General features: G+C 40.0%; 1 protein-coding gene across 7 annotated transcripts in view; it reads left to right on the top strand.

The window, feature by feature from the left end:
* Positions 1 to 17,288, top strand: part of AFF4 (ALF transcription elongation factor 4) — a 52,648-nt gene that overhangs the window by 29,455 nt on the left and 5,905 nt on the right. For 6 of the 7 annotated variants that reach the window (XM_074883403.1, XM_074883404.1, XM_074883402.1 and 3 more), the window contains 15 exons: positions 1,069 to 1,117; positions 2,452 to 2,472; positions 3,023 to 3,077; positions 4,102 to 4,139; positions 4,493 to 4,655; positions 5,190 to 6,107; positions 8,473 to 8,561; positions 10,148 to 10,385; positions 12,518 to 12,615; positions 13,337 to 13,400; positions 13,550 to 13,686; positions 14,089 to 14,160; positions 14,882 to 14,975; positions 16,153 to 16,196; positions 17,049 to 17,269. In XM_074883403.1, coding sequence (XP_074739504.1) covers positions 1,069 to 1,117; positions 2,452 to 2,472; positions 3,023 to 3,077; positions 4,102 to 4,139; positions 4,493 to 4,655; positions 5,190 to 6,107; positions 8,473 to 8,561; positions 10,148 to 10,385; positions 12,518 to 12,615; positions 13,337 to 13,400; positions 13,550 to 13,686; positions 14,089 to 14,160; positions 14,882 to 14,975; positions 16,153 to 16,196; positions 17,049 to 17,269 — 2,301 coding nt within the window. The remainder of the gene's footprint in view (positions 1 to 1,068; positions 1,118 to 2,451; positions 2,473 to 3,022; positions 3,078 to 4,101; positions 4,140 to 4,492; positions 4,656 to 5,189; positions 6,108 to 8,472; positions 8,562 to 10,147; positions 10,386 to 12,517; positions 12,616 to 13,336; positions 13,401 to 13,549; positions 13,687 to 14,088; positions 14,161 to 14,881; positions 14,976 to 16,152; positions 16,197 to 17,048; positions 17,270 to 17,288) is intronic. The other variant, XM_074883407.1, reaches the window with a different exon arrangement.

Raw genomic sequence — 17,288 nt, 5'->3', positions numbered from 1 at the left:
CACTGTTCATTTTCACTTTGTCATTTTCAAATCAAGAGAGTGAACTGGTCAAGAACTCATAGGAATATCCTTAGCAATATCCTTGAATTTCTTGTCCCCGAACACATTTGCAGATTTTAGACAAAAGCAGCTTTTATTTCTCTTTAACTATATTGTTGGTTTGGATATTACTTAATAATTTAACACAGGTAACATACCAGGTAAAATTAATTTAGATTTGTGCTGTTACTTTCCAAAAGTCTTTCCACTCCCTCTTGAAGTGATTAAACAGATGAAATAGTAAAAGAAGAATGGTTTATTCTTAGATATTCACAAGCAGCTTAATCTAAACACCTGATACCGCAGGGAATTAAGGAAACAAATTAAAACTTAATTCCATGATGCTAAACCATAGACTTACGTTATAGGAGCAACTGATCTTTAGGTGTGTAAATGAAGAGGCAAGGTTAGTCAAAACACAGAACCAGTTTTTAACTCCTGTTTGAATTTTCTGGGAAACTTTTAACAGCCTCAGTTCTTGTTTCGGTTGAACTACGCAATTTGCCAGAATTAAAGAAAAGGGAAGGAAAACCCCCCAAACTGAAAAGTAGTTTATATCAGTATGTATTTCTATTGTAAGAATTGGTTTCTGAATTTGATTTCTGGATGTAAAGATTGCTCATCTGCTAAAAAGCGAAGTCGGGATGCTGAAACAAGTCAGAGCTTGGCCGGCTGATTTATATCCTGCATCCTGCATGTAGAAGGCAATAGATTAATCTTGATAGAAGCAAAACAGTTTTTCACAGCATTAATAATAAATTAAGTGTGCATTGGTTTAGACAGAAATGATTTAAATAATTTTCTAGTTTTCTTGATTAAATTACTTGCTGTATTTAGTATTTTGTCTCTGCATCCACACGTGTCTTCAGCCTGTGGGAGATTGTACCTGGCACCAGCTAGTTATTACTTTCTCCTGTCTACTCAGCCACTCTTGGTTTATCTAAGACTTTGTACTTCTGGCAACTGGGGAGTGACTTATTTTGCTGGCTGAGTTTTCAGCTGTGAATTTCTTTTTTTTTCTTCTTCTAGAACGATATAATCCTTCATCAAAAACATCCAACGGTCATCAATCCAAATCGTAAGTGGCTGTTGAGAACGTTTCTCAAATAACAGTTGAATTTTAAGAGACCTGGGAAATAGCTGTTTCTTTTACTAGAATCTGTCAGTTCTCGCACAAACTCTTTAGCATACTTCTCCTCAACTGGCAGAAAAAGGGGATCATCTTTAAGCAGCCGTTTTCTGGGACAGTGGACAACTATGGCACATTGGAGTGAGTCACAAATACCCTGTGCTGCCTTTCCGTTCCCCTGTTTCTTGTCAGTTGTCAGGATAGGTGTGCAGGAGTTTGGACCTTGGAACTGACTTGTAAACCAGGAAGGTGTTGGCGTATAAGAACAGGCAGGATGGGACGGGACTTACCAAGCGTGTGCATTGCAGAGCTGGCAGCTGGAAGCAGCTCGTAGTGGTTGCACAAAGAGACAGGATGGGGAACTGTTCAGTATTGGAGGAGACAGTAAACTGTGCTTGGGATCTGGTTAAGTTTGTTTTGCTCAGTCTCTTAACTGACTGACAAACATGTCTATTAGTTATGCACACAGGCCCAACGTTTTCCTTTGTCAATCGTGCAACTGGAAGAAAAAACAAAAAGCAACTGGAATATTCTGGATGGCTGTAGTCCACCTCTCTCATACCTGAAAATCAATTATATGCTGTTAAAAGATTGTTTCCAAACACATATGTCCATGAAAATAAAGGTTTATCAGCCGATCGTATGTTAAATGAGAGTGGTTGTAGATTCTGAAAGCTTGTTATTCGAAGTTAACATTTGTTGTGATGCAATCACAAAATGAAGTCTAGTTCTTCTGCTTGTCTGTGCACGTTACAGTGTTAGTGAGATTAAAAAGCACATGACCTATGGGAGGGGAATAGAACAAAAGGAAAAACCCCTCAATTATGATAGACTTACAGTCAGTTTCCCAAAAATGAGTAGTTTAAGACGACGCTCATATGCAGCCAGTTCAACAAGTGGTAGAAATGGAAGTTGACCGTTTGGCTTTCCTTTTGCCACAGCAGCACAGACCGCTAAGGGGGAGCTGTGCTGTTTCCCAAGCTGGGGAATGGGAGAACATCTAAGAACGAGAGGTAGCATTAGACATGTGTTGAACTGGGATGCATGGGAAGAAAGTTGAGAAAATGTTTACTCTGACAATACAGTTTTAAATCATTTTTTAAAAAAAAGTGATTGCGATCTGGTCAAAAAACATAAAAAAGGAGATAAATACATCTTTTGTAAAAGGGTAGCAATGAAAAATATTTCAGGAACTAGATCCTAGAGGCTATCATGAGTAGAACAGCTATACTGTGAAACTCAAAGTATTAGACTTTTAATCCTTTCTCCTTTTCTTTCTCCAGATGTGAATCGAACCAGACAGAGTAAGATGTTCTTACATTTTTTGTAATCAAAGGTGTTTTTCAATAAGCACAAGGGCCCTGTACCCTGCTATGTGTTTTCAGTGTGTTCGTGTATTTTCAGTATTGTGAAATAGTGTGTGTATGCATGACTACCACAAATAATTATGGCTTTGAATAATAATCAAATAATTATGGCTTAGAACAGTTGCACTGTTGCCACGAGACAGGAAACAGCCACTAGTGTTAGCTTTCTTGATTCTATTTAACATGGTATTCTTGGCCATTGTGTGTAAGAAGTTGAACATACACAAGTTAGCTCCTCCCACATTAGTAAATTGTGTCAAATTTCCTTTCTAAATTTAACAGAATGGACTAAGCACTCAAAGTACTAGAATCCTTATTCTTCTCTAAAGAATGACTTAACTCACCAATGTTAGAGTGGCATTTTGTGGATTTCACCCACGCAGCCTACTTTGTAGTATAAACAATAGCATGTTGAAATATAGAAGAATGCTTTGAAAGTAATTAAAGTACGTGGAAAAACTTGTCTCACTTTCTCCTTTTTACTTAGTATGTTGAAAGATGACTTAAAACTTAGCAGTAGTGAAGACAGCGATGGAGAGCAGGTATGTTCATTAAATCAGAGTTTCAGAAGAACATAACAAATGCATTCATGGTTCAGTACTTGAGCAGTGCTCAATATTCCAACAGCAAACTGAGCAGCTTAAGAAGACATTTATGATTAAGAAACTAAAATCAAGTGGCATGTTTTTAGTCAAACTTTGGGTATTCCTAAATGTAAACTTGGGGAAAATTATCTGCTTTGTGAAAACAGTATGCTTTTATCTAGAAAATCTTGTTTTACTGATTTCAAGTGGGCTTTCTCTGAATGTGAAATGGCAATAGTGTAATTTAAAACATAGGTAATGACCTGTCATTTAGAGATAGAACCCTTCATGTTCTGCCACTCCACTTAAAGAGTACGTGGTATGAATGTCTCTGTGCATTAGTAGCTTGGACCTGCATTTGGGTTGATAAGGGATACAGTATCTGTAACTGGGAGTATAGCAGCACCTTTATTTTTGTCGAAAAGTCTGTTTTCCTCTTTGTCAATATTAACTCTGCGCAGCTTCTGTCAGAAATAGCATCGAGCATGCTAAATTGAAAATAGGGTCCGTGCTACCCAGCAGTCATCCACACTGCTTTTTTGTTTCTTTTCTTCCTCTCCCAGTTCTAGTATTTGATTTTTTTCATGTGAAAAACTTCGAGATAGTGCATTTAGTTGGGTAACTCCTGATACTCTGGGCATCTCAGGAAGAGCATTGTAAAATGTAGAATCGTCTGCTTCAAAAAGATGAAAACATGGTATTAGTGAGTGGTGGAAGGAGGAACTAGAGCTGCAGTCAGCGTGTGTAGGACTCTGAGGTAATAGATTTGTGGTGAAAACCTGGAGAAAACTCTGATTTATTTTCATTTCTGTTTAGGGAAAATGCAGACAAATTTAAACTGCTGCAAGTACTGAGTTAAGATGCTATTCGGGCTAAATAATTTTAAAAATTTAAAGGCTCTAAATTGATGCTTTGCAATTTAATTTTATAGACAATCCCCAAGTAACTTCTAGAAGCTTCATGCTCTTTTTCTTAATTGCAGGACTGCGATAAGACCGTGCCAAGGAGCACACCTGGAAGGTAGGCATTCCTGGCAGACTGCGGCAGAGAAAGCAGAGTGGTGATATTCAGCCCAGTCAGCACTCTTGGTTTGATCTTGTTTCTAAAATTCATGTTTGTCTTTTGTGTTGAAGCAAAAGGTGATTAGAAGTTAATCAGTGATTAAATAGCGTATATCCTGCAAATTATACTAACCACTTTGGGAGGGGGGAAAAAACAAGGGCTGTTTGCTTCCAGGGTGAACTGTGTTCAGTTGTGTTGAATCTCCTAGTAAATGTTAATTGAAAGATTTTATTCTTTCTAATGAAAGCACTTCTCGGATATATTTGTGCCTTGGATGGTGTTTGTTTATTTTTCCTCATTTTTGTTTTCAGTAATTCTGAACCTTCACAGCATAACAGTGAAGGAGCAGATAATTCGAGGGATGACTCGAGCAGCCATAGTGGATCTGAAAGCAGTTCAGGATCGGACTCTGAAAGTGAAAGCAGTTCTAGTGATAGTGAAGCTAATGAACCATCACAGAGTGCTTCCCCTGAGGTAGGATTTGACATGTGTTTGGGCTGTCTTCATTAGCTTGACATTAATCCTGCGTTTTAAAAGCAGAAAATATTAATAAATTCTCAAAGTGTTTTTTAAAAAAATAAGACTGACAAATGTGGGATCATTTCAAGATGGACTGTTCTTTTGCTGAAGCACCTGTAATTGGATACGGTAACGATTCTCTGTATAAGCGCGCATTTGATGTTGGGATTTGAGGTGATTTTTTACCACCAGTTATCTGTTGGAGAGCAGAAGTTAGATATGGTAACAGTACCTTAAAAAACTGCAGGCTTTTAGTCTGGAAAGCTATGGCAGCAAATATTGCCTGTTGATAGCAGCTGCTCCCGATGAAGGAAGAATGAGAGCTGTTATTTGTACCTATATTCATCAATTTATATTTCATTCATTATTTATCTCAGGTTTTTTGGTGTACCTCTTGCTTTGGCATGCAGCATAATACAGCTGTCCTGTGGAAAAGATGGAAGGAATGTGAAATACTTTATCTAACACTGTTTTTTTATTTGTTTTTAGCCAGAGCCACCACCAACAAACAAGTGGCAACTGGATAACTGGTTGAACAAAGTTAATTCACATAAAGTGTCACCAGCGTCTTCCGTGGACAGCAATATCCCATCTTCCCAAGGCTACAAAAAAGAGGGACGGGATCAGGGGACAGGGAGTGGGTACACTGATCAAAGTGGATCCAAGGATTCGATTTCGTCTACACCGGGGCGAGATTCCAAACCCACCCAAAAGGGCTCAGAGGGCAGTCGTGGCAGGCAGAAATCACCGGCCCAGAGTGACAGCTCAACACAGAGGAGGACTGTAGGTAAAAAGCAGCCCAAGAAAGCAGAAAAGACAGCTGTTGAAGAGCCTAGAGGAGGTCTTAAAATAGAAAGTGAAACCCCAGTAGACATGGCAACAAATATACCTTCAAACAGGCATAAGGCAGCCACAAAAGGCTCCAGAAAACCCAATATAAAGAAAGAGCCCAAATCTTCCCCTCGGCCTACCACAGAGAAAAAGAAATACAAGGCTTCGAGCAAATCTGCCCAGAAATCCAGGGAATTCATAGAAACAGATACCTCATCCTCTGATTCAGATGAAAATGAGAGCCTGCCTCCTTCATCACAAACACCCAAATACTCTGAGAGCAATAGGACTCCTGTTAAATCTTCCATGGAGGAGGATGACAGCTTTTTTCGGCAAAGAATGTTCTCTCCTATGGAAGAGAAAGAGCTTCTTTCACCACTCAGTGATCCTGATGAAAGGTACCCACTTATTGTGAAGATTGACCTGAGCCTCTTATCAAGAATACCAGGGAAGCCTTACAAGGATGCTGATGCACCCAAAGTGGAAAAGAAAAATGTGCCAGAGAAGCACGCGAGAGAATCCCAGAAGCAGCCGTCTGACAAAAGTTCTACAAAAGGCAAAAGGAAACATAAGCAGGTGATAATTTTGTAGAGAGATTTACCTGTTATCTCAGCCCCTTAGTGGGTTGCTACTGGTGTCAAGCGTGTAGCCCAGCAACCCAGCCCATACCCCACTGTAGTGAGACAGCAACTGAGATGACTTTGGGTAGCTGTTTTGTGTAGAACACGTCGATCATCGCTGTGCTGTTACAGTACTGGGGTTTTCTTTTGGAGTGAAGAGGGGAGGGGAGAAGGTTGCACCTGTAAGAGTGGTAGCACTGGAGCTGGAGCTCGTGGAGCTTCTGTACCTCTGAGCACCGCATCCTGCCCTCGCATGCCTCCGCTCCCTCTTGCACCGCAGGCAAGCTCAGGCAGCTGATCCAATGGAAAATTCACCTGGCCAAACAAGAGGGGGGGGGAAAAAAAAAGGCACAGTCTTCAGCTCCTTGAACCAGTGAATCATGCAATTGCATATTGTCAGGACCAGGGATGGGGCAGAAATGGGCCTGGGGCATGGCAGCAGCAGAAACCCTAATCTCAAGGGTGCTGCTTTATTGGGAGCAGAGGGATCTTTCCATAATGATATTTAATCTTTTCCAAAAAAGCATTTCATCTTTTCAACTATAAATAAAGCAGGAATGCCTGGAGGGCAATAAAATGGACAGGAGTCAGTGGGGGACCTGAACAGAAGTAATACTCTTAGAAGAGGGAATGGTAAGAAGTAGTTGGTGGTGTAATTTTAAACTGCTTCCACAAACCTCAGAACATAGCCAGTCTGTATAAAGAGTGAGCCTGTGACTGTCAGATGGAGTCAGTGATCCAGTGAGTGTTTATAAGTTTCTGGTTTCCATGAAGTTAGGATCGTAAAGCCCTGGTTCAGGGATTCCAAAATTGCTGTGCTACTCTGGATTTCATTCTGAAAATTTCATTTTGATAGGGATTTGGCAGCGGTTGTAAGACTTCGTTGACGTGTGGAATCAAAGGATTATATGATATCATTTGGAGAGTGATTTGACTCTCCAGAGGAGATAGATGATTTCAGTTAAATCAGTTTTCCTACTGAGCAACCTCAATAAACTTGACCATTTACTGAAATTAGTGTCGTCTAGGAGACTTGACATGTAACTGCAAACAGAAGTTTCTCCTGTACTGATTCCTATTTTTGCTGGATAAGGAAATTAAGTGAGAAAGTATGAGCCTTTTTTGTAAAATGGGAATAACTCTGACCAGTACAGTGATTAGTTATTTTTTCCACATGTTACTGTATAAATCCTAATGTTCATGGGAACACGCTCGCATGCTCCAAAGTCTCTGAATACCCTGACTTCCATTTCCTTGACCGGTTATGCCTTTCAGTACACATTTGGAGTTACAGCATTAAAGATCTCTGCTCTTACATCTAAACCAGAAAGCTTTGGTAAGACCAATGAAATTTAGGCTTTCTCCCAGCAAACATTCTGGTTGTTAATTGTTTGAAATCCTCAGATTACTCTGATGCTTACTGGTGCATGCTGGAGAAGATGCAAGCCTGTTTGAGGCAACTGAAGAAAAACCCACCCTTTCCCCCCCACCCCTCCAGTTTTGAGGTTTACAAGTGCCTTCTACGCAGCTGGGGCCACTTGATTTCTACACATTATTTGCTCGTGTGCTTCCTTGACTGTAAGGCTCAGGGTTGCAGCATCAGTGTAACAAAAATGAAACCTTTTGGGTTTGAATCTGGGTTATGTCACCACATGACTTATTCTGTGAGGCCCTATTTTCCATTTTATTCACTGTATTGATACTTCCAGTGCTTGCTGAAGGCAGCTTAGAAACTTACCTTCAAGACCTTTTGACTCGAGGATTAAATTTATATAATTTATCATCTTCAGCATCTCTGCAAGATTTTTACCTTTTTTTGTCATTGTGGCCTAACCTCTGTTAGGCTCCACAACATAAAATCTGTCTCTTGATCTCTTATTGAAGCCTTTGGCAGATTTTGCTGGTATTTCATGGTGATAAAATGATATGGTGATAATTTAGGGATGTGGTGTAGTTGGGAACTGTCAGTGTTAGATTAATGGATGGACTAGATGATCTTCAAGGTCTTTTCCAACCTTGATGGTTCTGTGATTCTGTGATAATATATGTTTTTGCTAAATGAACAACTTAGGTGCTACATCTTTTATGCAGGTTAGTAATTTAGAAGCCAGACTTTGTTTTTCATTACGTTCCTATATCAGGGTCTGGTCAAATATTTGATAGGGACTAGATGCTGTAGGGCATGTTTTTGTGGTCCGTCATAGCTTATTCTGTACACTGCAAAGCACCTGCTAAATTATGTCTCTTCATGTGAAAGATTGCCCCTCTGAAGCTGTAATGTGGACGTTTGCCTGGATGTATTTCTTGTTTGCTTTATTCAGAATGAAGATGAAAACAGAGCCAGCGAAAGCAAGAAAACGAAACTGGAAGAAAAAGCTACATCAGGACACAAGACTTCCAGCAGTAGGGAGTGAGTATCTTGGCTGTGTTCTCAACATTGAAGGCTCAGGGTGATCAAGGAGAAGATGGGTGCCTGTCTTCCCCCCTCTTCTCCTCCTCCTCCCACCCCCCCAACAACGTGTTTCCTCATTATTAATCGGTGGGTAAAATTCCATTCATTCTTACCCTTCAGACAGATTGACTTCAGAGTTCTTGCTAGTAGTTGGTGGAAATTAATTTCCATAACCAAAAACATTGGCCAAGGACAATTGTTTTACTTACCAGAAGTAGGGTAACCCCTCATGTGAAGGGTTGGTGTGTTATGGAATACCTGCTTCCTTGTTTTTCTCTAATATACGTTGGGTTTTGTTTGTTTTAGAAATCAGCTGTGCATCTGGCTTTTTGATCGTGCAAAGTCTGTGCTTTTAAATTCACCCAATCTGGTAATTCTCAGTTTAGCAAGTTTATAAACTGCGAATAAACAACTTAACTGGCATTGTCTGGGAAGCCGATGGCACTGAGATTTGGATCTGTGGATTTAGCGTCACGTTTGCTTGATACATTAGCTAAAGAAAAGTGTGAATGACACAAAAGCAAAGTAATACAGAATTAGCAAATCAATAACATTGTTTGATACTCCTTTACTTGTATGTTATTTCTGTAATTTTCCACGCTTTTTGTAAGAACTGTTATGCTTTTATTTGATTTATTTCTTGGTCAGTGTTGATCCACAGGAAAGAGTAAGTTTTTTTCCACTGCCTCTTAAAACTCTGCTATTTCAGATCAAGCAACTGAAAACTAGTATAATTATGTCATGGAAAATATTGCTGTAGAGTGAGTAATTGCCAAATTACAAATATGTGAGAAGCTGCAGCACATCAGATGCTAGAAAAGTTGTTTGCACATTCCGAATTAAACAGTGTCTCACTATTTGTTAGGAAACAGATGTAGAATGAATGGATGCGTTTCTAGCTTGATTATGCTTTTTTGCCTATTATTTGTGATATTTGCTTGATTGCCAGTGCAGTTATCTGAAGGACATTTAATTAAATGAAACTGTATGATTTTATAAAAGTAATGTGTAGAAAGAATTATTACAGGAAGCCAGAAATAGCCCACGAGCAGCCAAGGTAAGAGTGTACTGAAAGGCTACGCTGAAAAAGCTTCCCTGTTTCCTGGGTTCCAGAGAACATTTATCTGGGCCATCTTTTTTCTGAGCTGTTAGGCTGACTAGTCTGCAACAGACAGGCTGGCGCTAACGTTGGCATTAATTTCTTACACTGTAAGTGTTTTAGGGTGTTTTTTTAAGAACTGTTGTAGGGATGTGGTTTTATGGTTAGAACTTGCCTACTGTGTTTTCAGGTCAGAACAAATAAAATGGTGAAAACGAGTTCAATCTGGCTTCATAGAAACCTACTTACCAAGATGGTTATTCTCTTTCTTTTCCTCCATATATAGTTTGCTAGGTCTAACAATAAAAATCTTGTTTGTTTTTAAAAAAAATATTTAAAAAAAAAAATTTGCAGTGTTGGGGTTTTTTTTTGTTTTTTTCTTTGGGTTTGGTTTTGGTTTTTTAGGGAAAGAAACCCAAAACCTGAATTTGTTCATTTTTTCCAGGTCTTCAAAGCCAAGTGCTGTTAAAGAGAAGGACTTACTGCCATCTCCTGCTGCCCCAGTCCTGCAGAAAGATGTCAAGCAAGAACACGGGTCCCGGAAGAGGACGGTCAGTCAGTCGTCATCCTTAAAGTCCAGCAGCAACCTTAGCAAGGAGAGTGGCAGCGGCAGTAAAAGCAGCTCATCTTCCAAACAAAAGAAGACGGAGGGAAAGGGTTCTAGCAGTGCTAAAGAGACCAAGGTAAGGGGCTTATTCTGTAAAAGCCTTAAGCCTGTTTCTTTGCAGTTTGACATGCTCAGTGTGATCTAAACAAGAATTTGCAGTTCAAGTTAAAATGTGATTAGTTCTAGATATGTGTTCTTTCGTGTCATAGTGCTTAAGTGCCTTGGAAGCCTATAAATTAGGGAGGGAGGGATCGTAGAATACTAATGCTTATTCCTACCAAATTCTTATGTTAATTAGTGAAATGTGTTTAGTCATCTTCTGATTACTGATGCTGCTTATTTAGTGTTTAATTTGTTAATAAGAAATATCACTAGAAAGCCGTTTACACAAAAGTAGATGGAACAATGAGGTTACTCTTGTCTCATCGGAGAAGATAGAGATCTTGTCCTGATTTTTAAGGAGAGCGGGAGCTCGGTCCACGCTCAGTGCTAGGACACAAAGCTATAGCTCTCATTTTGTGACGCTGTAGGACTGCAGAAAGATTATTTTAACTCCAGCTCGGGAATGTACAGAGCTCTGTGTGGCTGGAGTGAAGAAACCACGGTTATAAAGATGGTGCAGAAAATGGTTTTTAAGGTATTTAGGTTAGGAGGATATTTAGATGTGACGAAATTTAGAAATATTATAGGAAAATGACACTCTTAAGTCACTAAATTTTAATATGCTTTTTCATCAGTATATAAATGTGTCTTGCTGGACAGAAATTAGCCTGTGAGGACATCTGAGTGTGTTGTTGAATACCTGTGATGAGCAGTTTTTATTGTACAGCCAGTTGTCGAGCACAGTACGTTTCACTGGGAGGGATTTCACCTTTGTCTGTGTGGTTCCAAGGTGTGCTGGTGGGCTGTCTGCAAGCGCTCCGCAGCAAAGCCCCAAAGCCTCCGATGGGCCGTGGAAACTCCAGTTTAAGCAGCTGCTGAACCTCAGGAGTTGGATTTGCAGTGTCTGAAAAGCTTAGAAGCAAAGTCTAAAAATATTCAGGAAAGATAATTGATTTGGGGAGGAGTAAAGTAGCAAACAGACATTAGCAATGGCAGAAAGTAACTTAGTCATCAGGGTGGAGTTCATGAGTATCTGAACTGGGAGACGTGCTGCGTTACTTCAGATGCCAATACCAGGGGATTTTAGAAGCCTGGCAGGTTGCGTATATCCGTGGCTGCATAAGACATTTCCAGGAACTGTAGATAGTGAATTTACCTTGCAGGCTGAGGCTTTGCCCTTTCTTTATTCATCAGCATAGAAACGTCCCTAAGCCAGTTGTTAATTTGTGAGATGTTTATCATTTTATACCTCACATATGCTTAGTCATGTCTGTCTTAAAGTGTTCTATGCTCTCCCTGCATTGCACTGCATGTTTTATTATTGTTTGTACGTTACAATGGTAGATAGGACATTGCTGTGCAAACCTGGTGCCTTGCAACTCCAGGATCCTTCTGGTTAGCAATAATCTGATAAAAGTAGGTTATGAAATACATCTCTATAGGTGGCCTTTGGTCACGATAAATCAAGGAGCGGAAAACAGAGATGAAGCTGGGGAGTTGTTTTATACTGTTTAGCTACTAAAAATTGATTCATTTATGATTCACAGCGTGTTTGTAGTGTCCGGTCTTTAGCCTGAAGTGTAATGTTGAGCCGTGTATAATTTAGGGGAGCAAGGACGGTGTCTTGTGAAGACAGCCAATTTCTCTCCCTGAAGATGATGTTTATCCTTCCAAAATTTATTTTTTTTCCAAGGCAAAGACATTCAGCAGAGCATGTTGTTGACAGAAATGAGAAATCATAAAAACATTCATAATCTGTTTATTAGAGTGGAAAAACAGGACTTAGAAACAGTGACAGGGGAGATTCAGGGAAGGATTTCCTGGACCCGGGTGTGTCTAGAAAGCCTTGGCCGCATTCTTTCCTCTAATGGAGATCTCCTGGTGTATTAGAGTGAGGAGCTTGATTACAGCCTCTGCATCCACCTCTGTGCCAGCAGTAGGTGAAAGCCTCATGGACGCTGTGTTACTGTCTGTGGTGAATGGCAGCTAAAGGAGCTGCAGAGCCTCTAATGCCTGAAGTCATGGGAGAAATTTATACAAATCCTTTTCTTGAAGGCAGAGAAGATTCAACTGTTCTTTATTATTTGACAACAATTTTCCTTTCAGGAAAAGATTCTGAACAATTCATCAAACTGCCCCCCTGCGTCTGGCCAGTCTACAGAAAGTTCAAAGTCAAGAAGAGCAAAACTTGTTTTTGACGATAGGTAAGAGCAGCAAAAGGTGCCTTTCCCTTTGCGGGGCTGTGGATCTTGGGGCACAGCCAGCTCCCCACGGAGAAGAGCTGTCGTTTTGCTTCACAAAAGCTGTGAAGTGGAGCTGGCGCTCTGGAGCGCTGCGCGTTGGTGTGCAGCGGCGTGCTTGCCTGGCTGCTCCCTGGGCCGGTGGCTTGGCAAGCAGCACAGTCCTTGAGGAGGAGCTGTAGCCTGCCCTGTACATTCCTGCCGAGCACGAAAGGACCACGCAGTAGACTGAAATAGCTCAGGGTTGTTCTGTTTTTAAATGTTGAGAAAGTAAAACAAATATTTTACCATCTTGTGCAGGCTTTAGGTTTCACTCGTACCAGTTCAAATCTCAGCACAATGCTTGCTCTTAAAGCATTTCTCTTTGTTGTTCTTTAAATTCATTTTACAGATAAAATGATGTTTATACCAAATGCAAAAGTAACTTCCTGGCTAAGAACTCTGGAAGTGGGCACCTGAAACTAGAGAACTAAATTTAAACTATTTGTAACACTTTTATGGTACTGTAACTAATCATACTAGTTAACTATTTTATCAGCTTTTTAAAGTTTTATCACAGTGTAGCTCCTGTAACTTGAGTTAGACACAAAAAATATGACATTTGGCAACACTGAGAAACTTCAGTCATAAAAGAAACTGCAGTATGGGTGGGGCCGAGTCCATAAATTTGTGTCTTCTGTTGCAGGACTTACTCAGCTGATCATTATTTGCAAGAAGCAAAGAAGTTAAAACATAATGCAGATGCATTGGTAAGTAAATCTCCAATACTTACCTGGTGTTTGTGTATTATATTGGGGTTTGTTTACTGCTTTTGGCATTTTGCTGCCCTTCTGGAATGGAGCTTTCTTCTATTTCCTCTCTGTTTTTTGTCCTTAAAAGTTTTTTCCGATCTGCTCAGTCTGACAGGTTTGAGAAGGCTGTGTACTACCTAGATGCTGTAGTGTCGTTCATTGAGTGTGGGAATGCATTGGAGAAAAATGCTCAGGAATCCAAGTCCCCGTTCCCTATGTATTCAGAAACTGTGGAATTAATCAAGTAAGCATTGCAAAGCGTGTACAAAAGTCAAGTGGGTGGGAAGGAGGTCTGGAAATCAGAGCTTCTAGATTTGCTGAAGTTTTGCTGCCAACTTGTGAGGTCTCTTATCATTCTCCAATAAAAGTGGATCACCTACCAGTTTGTTCCAGTTGCTGAGGCTTAAAGTGTTTTCATGAGATGCTTTCTCCTAAGGCTCTTGAAGTCTCTCTACAATGTGTAACACATGAAAAGCAAAATCATTGCAATTACTACCTAGTCAGCATGTTGTTTAGGGTCTGAGAGAGGTTCCTGAAATGGTGAAGACAGTTGAAACTAGAAATTCATAAGAACGTCAGTGTGTTGTGATTGATGAGTGATACTGTCATCTTTCTTTTGTTGTTTACTTGCTGTCTTTGTTTGTAGATACACTATGAAACTGAAGAATTACTTGGCACCGGATGCTACGGCTGCAGATAAAAGGCTGGCAGTGCTTTGGTATGTGTCTTCTGAACTTCATACAATGCACTGATTCATTTCAGATGTTTTATCTACATGAAATGCTGTATTACACTTGAGTTCGCAGGTGTTTCTGAACCAAATTTATGAGTTTTCCACTTGGCTGTACGTAAAGGTTAATGCTGTATAGCCGATTACTGTAAATTGGGGCAGAGGGAATGTTGACAACGAGGGCTGAGTCTTTGAAATATGAAGGAGTAACAGCAGAAAGGATGGGGGCGTCCTTCCTATGTACTCACCCAGCGATAAGTCAAAATTTGGACTGGCTGTGAAGAATTGTCACTGGCCTCCCAGATTAACTAAATGGCTGCAGCAGGTGTGGGGGACCAGAACCAACTGGTGTCAGGTGGAAGAGAAAGGGGAGGCCGTGGCAGAGTGCTTTAGACTCCGTATGTCCTGACACGAGTGAAAATAAATGAAACCCATCTAGGAAGTAACTTCGTGTTGTCTCCTATGCTGAGAACTGGAAACTGATTATATCAGCAAGATCACTAAAAATTGTAGTTTCAGCTTAAGGCACACAAAGCTGGTTTTATTTCCTTGAGAATTTAAAGGTGCTTATGGATTTTTTTGGTAGACCTGCAACTTGAGAGTTAGCAGAGAAAGCTTTAAAAACACAGCTGCTAGATTTTTGAACTTCACTCAGTTGTGATAAACTTGACTTTAACTCTGAATGTTCTGTTATTCTGTCTTTGGTCAGTCTGCGGTGCCAATCTCTACTATACCTAAGGCTTTTCAAACTGAAAAAGGAAAGTGCATTGAAATACTCTAAAACTCTGACTGAACATCTGAAGGTAATTACATATGTATTTTCTTAAAATATTAAAACCTTGTCAAATTAAAGGTCTACATCACTTAATTCCTGAATCTAATTTTCAGACTGCTACATGAGAACTTGGAATATACCCTGTTTAGAACTGGAGCTGGAAAGTAAATTAAAGTTGAGTAGTTTAAACCTGGGAAGAGACAGCACGGCTGTCATAACCCTACAGTTCCAAGCATGATGGCGCTCTGTGAATAATTTGATCTAGCGTTTGTTTTCTTCAATAGATTTAGTAGGCTTCAAGGAGAATTTGAAAATGTTTTTCTTGCTGCGGATAGAACAAGCTGAAACTTCACTTTCATGTTTAAGCTTAAGGGAATTCAGGATCTCGGGGTGCATTACATGGGCTGCAGCTATTCCGCCTGCACAAAAGCTGGCACCGGAGCCAACCTCTAATTCAAAACCAAATTGGCTTGTCTGAATTTTTGCTGTTTGCATTGGGCTGTTTGATATTTGTTTCTAATTATGCCCCCCACCCCCCTCCCTGCTACCAGTGAATTTATCTAAGTTGCTGTGCAACTGTTTTAAAAGTGCTGTCAGGGAAGGGAGATGAAGAGATGTCCTTGGGATGAATTTATTTGAATCAAGATGTTGTAGATGAGAAAAACAGTTACAATGCTTCTGTAATGTTACTCAGTCCTTAATCTAGACTGAGATTTTCAAAGGAACATTTGGAGGTATGTAGCTAGTGTCACTGGCTTTCTCTGAAACTTCCAACTATCAATACTGTGAAGAAACAGGCTTGTCACATGCCTGACTTCTCAGATTTTTTGAGACTTCTTTAATTGTTCAGTGCCAGTAATAACAGATTTCTTCCTATTAATGGGCTGAAAACCCTAAAATGTTCTCATAAGAGACAATGGGATCTAAGGGTTAGAACACAGGCCTACTCCAGTCCTATATGTATTTAGTGGCTTTCTTTGTGTTGCTAAAATAATCCCTTAGTTTGTGTTTTAGTCATCAGTAAAAAAGGATATTGTCCCAAATTTGAATTTACTTTGGTATTATTCAGAATGTTGGTTATTGCTTAAAATAAAAACTACAAAAATTAATTTGGTCAAAAATAACCAATTAAATAACCAAATAAACTATAACTAATTAAAGTATAAACATAAACTGGGTGACAAATTTCTTCTTCCCCCAAACAGAATTCCTATAATAATTCTCAAGCACCATCACCTGGTATGGGAAGGTAAGTAGTGAAAGCTGTTACCTGTATTTCTCAACTTCTAGCTAGTTTTCTACATAAACTGTGTGCCTGGGGCGCTCAGAGAGTAGCTTCTCCCTCATTAAAGTGTTGGGGTGATTGTTCTAAGGGTGTAGATTTGAATTTGGTTGTTTGTGTAGTTATTCTGATAGAAGGTTTGGAAGGCTGCTGCTTGTGATGGTGCTCTGCAGAGAGTGTCTGGCAGCTCCTTGTTGAAAAAAATAAAGGCTTATTGTGTCACTAACACACAAGTTACTTATCTCCGTGAGTTTTGTTCTGTTTTATTTAATGCTTTTTCCCTCAAAACAATAGCTTTACTAATGCTGCAAGCCCAGACGGTTACAAGTACTTTCAGGGTTGTCTGTTCCCTATTCAATAATTGACTTTTATTCTTTTAAACCTAACAATGGACCTTCAATAGGTTACTCTGAGTTTTAGGAGGGCAATTCAGATTTGCATTGTGTATCTGAAAGTGTAATATTATGGCAGAATAGTTACCAGGTAGTTGTAATATTTTCTTTATTATTCTTTAAGGTTCAATTTATTTAAACAGTGAATTTAAGATTTGATTGAGTTAAAAGGTGATGAGGTTTTGGTGGTTTGGGCTGTGAAGCTAAAACATAAGAGTCGGAGGATCCTCAGCAGTTGCTACCAGCTCATCCACTTCATCTGTTGTGGGGCAAATCCTGACTTCTTGCTGTGTAAAGCAGGAGTGCTTTGGCACCTCACACCCTGAGATGTGGGAAGAGAGGTCTTAGAGGGCGTCTTACAGCATGATGTGCCTAAAGTACATAAATATATGCATTGACAACGTACTGTTTTTCTTTGGCTAAGCAGCAAGCCTGTCGGTATGCCGTCTCCAGTCTCTCCAAAGCTGTCGCCAGGGAATTCAGGAAATTACTCTTCCGGGGCAGCCAACCCTTCAGGGAGCGGGTCTTCGGTGACGATCCCCCAGAGGATCCATCAGATGGCAGCCAGCTACGTCCAAGTTACATCCAACTTCCTCTATGCCACTGAAATTTGGGACCAAGCCGAACAGCTGTCTAAAGAGCAGAAAGGTAAGGGCTGGCACGAGCG

Source organism: Strix uralensis, chromosome 14, assembly GCF_047716275.1.
Source record: "Strix uralensis isolate ZFMK-TIS-50842 chromosome 14, bStrUra1, whole genome shotgun sequence".
NCBI classification, from domain to species: Eukaryota; Metazoa; Chordata; class Aves; order Strigiformes; family Strigidae; genus Strix; species Strix uralensis.
Note: the sequence above shows the minus strand (reverse complement) of the source record. Positions and strands in the feature narration are given on the sequence as shown.